The sequence below is a fragment of the Sinocyclocheilus grahami genome, unplaced genomic scaffold (genome assembly GCF_001515645.1).
Source record: "Sinocyclocheilus grahami isolate Dianchi unplaced genomic scaffold, SAMN03320097.WGS_v1.1 scaffold58.1, whole genome shotgun sequence".
NCBI lineage: Eukaryota > Metazoa > Chordata > Actinopteri > Cypriniformes > Cyprinidae > Sinocyclocheilus > Sinocyclocheilus grahami.
Window position 1 is genome coordinate 58,559 of NW_015505237.1, and position 7,994 is coordinate 66,552.

At 37.7% G+C, this 7,994-nt stretch overlaps 2 protein-coding genes across 25 annotated transcripts in view; one reads left to right on the forward strand and one right to left on the reverse strand.

Annotated features, from left to right (window-relative positions):
• Positions 1 to 7,994, reverse strand: part of LOC107584241 (balbiani ring protein 3-like) — a 58,923-nt gene that overhangs the window by 23,172 nt on the left and 27,757 nt on the right. The gene's annotated exons all lie outside the window — the stretch shown is intronic.
• Positions 4,344 to 7,994, forward strand: part of LOC107584243 (WAP four-disulfide core domain protein 3-like) — a 4,241-nt gene continuing 590 nt past the window's right edge. Inside the window, exons 1-6 of one of the 4 annotated variants that reach the window (XM_016270774.1) lie at positions 4,344 to 4,423; positions 4,780 to 4,876; positions 5,126 to 5,164; positions 5,954 to 6,106; positions 7,285 to 7,434; positions 7,535 to 7,670. In XM_016270774.1, the coding sequence (XP_016126260.1) occupies positions 4,789 to 4,876; positions 5,126 to 5,164; positions 5,954 to 6,106; positions 7,285 to 7,434; positions 7,535 to 7,668 (564 nt within the window). In that variant the 5' untranslated portion in view covers positions 4,344 to 4,423; positions 4,780 to 4,788 and the 3' untranslated portion in view covers positions 7,669 to 7,670. Of the gene's footprint in view, positions 4,424 to 4,772; positions 4,877 to 5,125; positions 5,165 to 5,953; positions 6,107 to 7,284; positions 7,435 to 7,534; positions 7,671 to 7,994 lie in introns of all 4 variants that reach the window. The other 3 variants (XM_016270776.1, XM_016270775.1, XM_016270777.1) reach the window with 3 other exon arrangements.

Genomic DNA, 7,994 nt, shown 5'->3' on the forward strand with positions numbered 1-7,994 from the left:
AATGTAAGTAAGATATTCATTTCACACTGTACACACCTTCAGTGATTATAATGGAAGTTTTTGAGAGTGCTTGAACGGCTAGACTGAATGAAAATTTTCTTTGATAATAGAAATGTACTTTGCTCTCTTTCTGTACAATGAAAGTGGTATAATTAGTAACTTACAACGTTTCTATTAAATTCACATTTAATACAAAGTCGGTCGTATTAAAAATATTTTATGACAGGTTTTTATGTGTAGTTAATAAATTACACTATGACTACTTTGCCCATATAGGCTTTATATATACAGTGCCACTTGAAAGTTTGTGAACCCTTTAGAATTTTCTATATTTCTGCATAAATGACACAAAACAATAAAAATTTCACACTAGTCCTTATAGTAGACAAAGAGAACCCAAACAAACAAGTGCGACAAAAATATGTTCTTTGTCATATATTTATTCAGGAAAATAATACAATATTACATATCAGTGAGTGGCAAATGTATGTGAATCTCTAGGATTTGCAGTTAATTTGAAGGTGAAATTAGAGTTTTCAATCAGTGAAATTACTATCAGGTGTCAGTGCGTGCCCCGTTTTATTTAAAGAACAGGGATCTATCAAAGTCTGATCATGTTTGTGGAAGTGTATCATGGCATAAACAAAGGAAATCTCTGAGGACCTCAGAAAAAGAGGTGCTGTTGCTCATCTGGCTAGAAAAGGTTACAAAAACATCTCTAAAGAGTTTTGACTCCACAAATCCACAGTCAGACAGATTGTGTACAAATGGAAGAAATTCAAGACCAGTGTTACCCTCCCCAGGAGTGCTCCACCAACAAAGATCACTCCAAAAGCAAGACGTGTAATAGTCTGCGAGGTTGCAAAGGAACCCAGGGTAACTTCTAAGCAACTAAAGGCCTTTCTGCATTCTAAAGGAATTTTCCTTTATTAATGTTCATGAGTCCACCATCAGGAGAACACTGAGCAACCGCGGTGTGTTATTGGTGCATCCAAAAAGAACATTGCTGCCAGTCTGCAGTTTGCTAAAGATCATGCAGACAAGCCAGAGGGCTACTGGAGAAATGTTTTGTGGACAGATGAGCCCAAAATAGAACGTTCTGGTTTAAATGGGAAGCATTATGTTTGAAGTAAAGAACACACTGCATTCCAGCATAAGAACCTTATCCCATCTGTGAAACATGGTGGTGGTAGTGTCATGGTTTGGGCCTGTTTTGCTGCATCTCGTCCAGCATGGCTTGCCATCATTGATGGAAGAATGAATTCTGAATTATACCAGCAAATTGTGAAAGAAAATGTCAGGACATCTGTCCGAGAACGGAATCTCAAGAGAAAGTGGGTCATGCAGCAAGACAACGACCCCAAGCACACAAGTTGTTCTACCAAAGAATTGTTAAAGAAGAACAAAGTTAATATTTTGGAATGACTGAGTCAAATTCCAGACCTTAATCCAACTGAAATTTTGTGGAAGGACCTGAAGCAAGCAGTTCATAGGAGGAAACCCACCAACATCACAGAGCTGAAGCATTGTGCAGGACTGATCAGCAGTTACAAGAAACATTACCTGCAGTTATTGCTGCAAAAGGGGGTCAGACCAGATACTGAAAGCAATGATTCACATACTTTTGCCATTCACAGATATGTAACATTGGATCATTTTTCTCAAATAAATGGCAAAGAAAATATGCTGTCTCATTTGCTTGTTTGGGTTATCTTTGTCTGCTTTCAGGCCTTGTGTGATATTTTGATTATGTTTTGAGTCATATTTATGCAGAAATATAGACAATTCTAAAGGGTTCACAAACTTTCAAGCAGCACTCCATCTGAAAGTACGTGATGATGATTTCCTGCTGATTACAGAACCGGCTTTACTAACAAAATGCGCATGACAATCGCATTCGATTAATCGTGCAGCCCTACACTGAATGGTGATACACTATATATATCTCGTTTTTGTTTTTAGAAGGCATCCAAGCAAAAGAGAATGACTCCCTGTCACAATTAGTCTAATTAAAGTAAAAACTTGTGTCAAAAAGCTTTTCTTGTGCTTTTTTTTATTTTTTTTATTTGCCAGATGCTGTGATGACCAACTTCCCGGCAGCAACAGAGTTGGACTTGAGGAATGCAGTTGGGAAGCATTTTAAACAAGAAATAAAACCAATAATTAATAATTTCCTTTAAGTTCACTGTTGGTTGTTTTATTTGTTAAAATAAGTAAACCAACAAAAGGGTTAATCTTTTTTTTTGTTGACATTTATCCATAATGTTTTAATGTTAAGTGTGATAACATGCTGTTGATTTGTATTAGATTTTTAGATTAGAAGTTATTTCAAATATTTTATTTTTTAATTTTTATATTTTACTTAAAGCGGTCATATGGTGCTATTTCAAATTGTCCTTTTCTTTAAATGTGTTATGTAGCTATTTGTGCATGCATAAGATCTGCAGAGTTACAAAGCTCAAAGTTTCCCACAAAAGGATTTATTCTATCTAAAAGAGAAGGCTGATCTAGACCGGGCTAAAACGCCTCATTCAAACACGCCCCCACATGTCTACATCACGATGTGGAAATATTTGCTAATGCCGCCAAAATGTTCACGCAAAGAAAGAAGGCGTGGTTTCAGCAACCGCAGTAGTGTTGATGCAGCCATGTCAGGGAGACGCTGTGTGTTTCTGTGCGAAAGCAAAAGCACTTTATTTGGCCTTCCGAAAGTAGATGCAATGAGGAATCATTGGTTAAGATTTATTTACAGCAGAAGAGCACAACCCAAATGTTAGAATTTGTGCAATGCATTTTATGGACGACACTTTTGTGAACTTAGGAGAGTAGACTACAAGGCTGGCTGTGCAAAGGCTATTTCTAAAATAAATGGGTCAATTCCGACTTTGCTATGACAATCTGGCGCTTATTCTGAATCAGCTACTGTAAGTATGTTTTCTTAATAGTTTAAGTATTTGCTACTGACTGTCTAAATGCGGAGTTTTGCGCCGTGTAGAGTATCGCGTCGTGTGTGTGTGTGTGTGTGTGTGTGTGCGTGAGAGAGAGAGACAGGGTCACCTCACAGTGGAGTCAGCTTTCTTAATCACGGCTTTGTGTCCGCCAATACATATGAGCATCATCACTGTGTCTGTCACGCAACTCTGTTCAGCTTTCGGGTTTGAACTGATGGTAAAACTAAGGACATTATTTACGGTCTTTACATTTATGTTGAAAGCTGAAGCTCGCGATTATGGAAAGGGGCGTTATATTTCCGACGCGTACTTGTGGTGTTCGGCCAATCACAATGCACTGGGTCTGCTGGCCAATTAGAGCAGACTGTGCTTGTCGGAAGGAGGGGCTTTGTAGAAAACGACGCGTTTGAGAGAGGCGGGGCATAGAGGACCTACAATAATGTACAGTATTTGAAAAATAATGTTTTTTTGAACATTAAAGCATGTCAACATATTCTGTTAGACCAAATAATGATCTTTAAAATAGCATCATATGACCCCTTTAAGTTGTTAAAAATTCCAGATTTTTTTATCATAATATTTATATTTGTGTATTGTATTTATAATATTTCATCATTCATTATTTTGTATTTTTATCATTTTGTATTGTCTTAACTTGTTAATTTTATTTTTCTTATTAAAATCTGTATATGTAATTTGTTTGGATGGATTGCCATTTTGTTGTCTATTATATGTATATATGTATACATATAGGCATTCGTTAGCTGTCTATTTGATGACTAGTCTATTCTTGGGCTATGGTTAGACATCTATTATGGGGCAGTCATGACCTAATGGATAGAGAGTCGGACTTGTAACCCGAAGGTTGTGGGTTGGAGTCTCAGGTCTGACAGGGATTGTAGGTGGGGAGAGTGAATATCCAGCACTCTCTCCACCTTCAATACCACGACTGAGGTGAGACCCTTGAGTAAGGCACCGAACCCCTAACTGCTCCCCGGGCGCTGCAGCATTGTGTGTGTGTGTTTGTTCACTACTCACTGCTGTGTGTGTGTGTGCACTTGAATGAGTTAAATGCAGAGCACAAATTCCAAGTATGGGACACCATACTTGGCCACACGTCACGACCTTACCTTTCTTATTAAATATTCACTGACAGCCCAAATGTAGCCTTGTTTTAGCCTAGACGTCTGTGTTTGGACGGCTATTAGACGTCTTTTAAACTGAAAATTGCTTGCTGGATGGCGACAAGTGACTGTGTTTTGTCGTGTCTCAATTGTCTCCATCCCTAATCAAACACACCTGAACAACCTAATCAGGGTCTTCAAGATTAGGCAGCAACAGGCAGGTGAGTTTCATCAGAGTTGGAGTTGTGCCAGGCCTCCTTGGATCCTTAAAAACTCATTTTCAAAACGTGTCTTAAAAGCCTCCTGACTCACTAAATCAGTGCATTTTTCAGCAGAGTGTATAGTGAGGTCGCAGGTTGAGAGGATGACAGCTCGAGTATGCTGCTCGTTGATTGCTGCTTTATTTTGTGTCTCTGTATGTTTGAGCACAAGAGCTGAAGGAGCAGCCACAGGTGAAGTGCGAAAAAAAATATATAAATAAGAACTTATAAAAAAGGGCTTTAGGCACACATCAAAACGTATAAAAATACACTAGCCTACCAGACGTTCAGTGAAAGTTAAACTTTGTGTTGGTGTAGTTTGAGTCATTAAGATTGCTGTTATCTGTTTATATTTCTTTAAGTAAACAAGGAAAACACAATAACCAAGATTGACATTATTGTTGTACTATAGCTACAAAATTATGTACGTATGTGAGGTCGCAGGTTGAGAGGATGACAGCTCGAGTGTGCTGCTCGTTGATTGCTGCTTTATTTTGTGTCTCTGTATGTTTGAGCACAAGAGCTGAAGGAGCAGCCACAGGTGAAGTGCGAAAAAAAAAATATAAATAAGAACTTATAAAAAAGGGCTTTAGGCACACATCAAAACGTATAAAAATACACTAGCCTACCAGACGTTCAGTGAAAGTTAAACTTTGTGTTGGTGTAGTTTGAGTCATTAAGATTGCTGTTATCTGTTTATATTTCTTTAAGTAAACAAGGAAAACACAATAACCAAGATTGACATTATTGTTGTACTATAGCTACAAAATTATGTACGTATTTTTTACAGTAAATGGGTCTATTCATTTGGCTGCAGGGTTGTTACCAGGTACGTATACCATCACTCCTGAGCTCCTTTTTTTATTATTTTTATTTTTTATCATTTTCCAAATGTTTTGTTCTTTACATGGAATGTAGCATCTGGGCTAATCATGACTTGTAAGCCTTTAATGAAGTATTAAAATGCTTGACGTGTAACTGTGGTGGTCATGGTATATGAGAAGTATTTATTTGTATAGATTGTATTAAAATGGACTGCTGTGTTTTATGTTGGCATTACTATGCACTACACCACCAGTAGTGAGGCAGGTTCTATGTTGTAATGTCCCTCCTTGCCTTTGAAATCGTTTAGGGATAAATGGTGGACTTTTAAACTACTTTGGTTATACAGACAAATTTGTCTGTTATACTTTAGTTTGATACATGTCACACAACCACTGACTTGCAAGTTCTGAGAAAGTGATTTCAGCACTCTGTGGTCTCCCCTAATGATCCTGTTGAATCCTCTTCATTAGTGGCCGGTCAGTGTCTGGTGACGCTGATGGTTGTGTAGAATTTTTTTTCTAATAAAGATTGCTCCAGAAGACATGCATGCTTTCGATATGATTGTGGGGCTGTATGTTTACTCCCTGCTTTAAATGAGTTTCAATTAATCGTGAATGTTAGAGGTTTTCCAAAGAAATGCTGAAAAAAAAAAAAACAAACTAAATTCTCTCAATTTGCTAGTTTCATGTAATTGTGAAGAAACCACAAGCAAAACGTTGATTTGAAATTTTGAAGGAGATTGACTTAAAAAAAAAAATTTTTTTTTTTTTTTGTCGTCTGTTTTGTATGTCAGCAGAACCAACAAAGCCAGGAGTGTGTCCTAGAAATGATCTTGAAGTAGCAGTGTCAGTGTGTGTTGAGATGTGTTCTCATGATGGTGACTGTCCAAAAGATGAGAAATGCTGCAGCAATGGATGTGGACATCAGTGTATGCCTCCATATAAAGGTATTTATATTATTATATTAATGTGAGTTCAATTAGTTCTTAACATTTTTAAATGCAGTGAGGCATTCTGTGATCACTTTTCTCTATCGTACGGTGGCCGAGAGGTGCAGAACAAATCACAATTCTGAAAACAAAATAACAAATTACAAACGCAAATGCAAGTCTACAAAACAAAATAACAATTCAGAAAGCACAACAATTCAGACAAACCGGAAAAGTTGGGTATAGTTTGAGACGGTGCCATTGGTTTGGGATTACTCACCGCTGACTGGACGAGACATCTGTCAATCAACGTATACAGGGAAGAGCCAGCCGAAGAACAGCTGACACTGAAGACTGGATTAATGATGCTGAAAATGTAGCTTTGATTACAGAAATAAATGTAAAAATTATATTTAAATAGAAAGCAGTTATTTTAAATAGTAAGAATATTTCACTATTACTGCTTTTGCTGTATTTTGGATCAAGTAAATGCAGGCTTGGTGAGAAGCAGTGACTTAAAAAAAACAAAACAAATATTACTGTTCAAAAACTTGAGTGGTAGTGTATGTATGCATCACACTCATATCGCATCTAGTTGTTTTGGATAAGAATAAAATGTCAGGTCCGACAATATAGTGTCTTATTTTTATTTTTTAAATCTAGATTTATTCACATTGGCCCATGGAAACCTCTATGAACACATTTGACTTGACCAAAAAAAGTGAGGGGGGGGGGGGGGGAATTTGCTTTTTAAAGTTTGTATTCTACACATGGCGCACACATTAGGATAGGTTAGATGCCTGCCTCGGTTGTGAGTCCCTATCAAGCACTTTACCGATTCAACTACTCTGTTCTCCTCCTTCTGCCTTGCTCTTACTCACCGCAGAGAAAGCCTGTTCTTGATAAATCTGCTGTGAAAACATGGGAGAAGCCAACGAGGAACCAGTTGGAGTGAAGCGATTTTTATATTGGCGGAGCGAAGTACTTTATCGCTCCGTCTATAGTGCATTGTGATTGGGTTGTTTATGCTGCCAATACAGGAGACAATTCAATGGGCTGCTCGCTGTCCCTGTGCGATGGTCCTTGGCAAAAAAAAAATAACCTTGTTGGCCCACTGGGAAAATGCCCGATTACCAATCCAGCCCTGGTCAGCTTGCTTTCCGTGTATGGGAATTTATTTATTTTTTTGTCCGCAGAACCAGAAAAGCCAGGAGTGTGTCCAAAAAATCCTGAAGTAGCACTTTTAGGGGGGTGTGTTGAGAGGTGTTCTCATGACCGTGACTGTCCAAAAGATGAGAAATGCTGCAGCAAAGGATGTGGACAACAGTGTATGCCTCCATATAGAGGTATTTGTAATATTGGTGTGCGGGTCAGCTGCTTTTTTCCCCCCATTACAGAGATTGAATCATTCAGTGATCTGGTTTCCCTGTTGTGCTTGTATAAAAGAAAAGCCAGGAGTGTGTCCAAGCAAAAACCTTGGAATAGGAGTGTGTGCTGAATTGTGTTCTCATGACAGTGACTGTCCGAATGATGAGAAATGCTGCAGCAATGGATGTGGACATCAGTGTATGTCTATCTAAAGGTATGTTATATTAATGCATTGGTCAGATTCTCTACCCCCTGTTAACTGGACAGACTGTTTTAAATTGGTGGTAGTTTCTTGAACCGCAAATCTGCATATCAGAATGATTTATGAAGGATCCTGTGACACTGGAGTAATGATGCTGAGAATTTAGCTTTGATCACAGAAATAATATATATATATATTTTTTTATATATATATAAATCGAAAGCAGTTATTTTTAGTAAGAACATTTTAATATTACTGCTTTTGCTGTATTTTGGATCAAATGAATGCAGGCTTGGCGGGTAGAGACTTTATAAAAAAAAAAAATTACTTTTACAA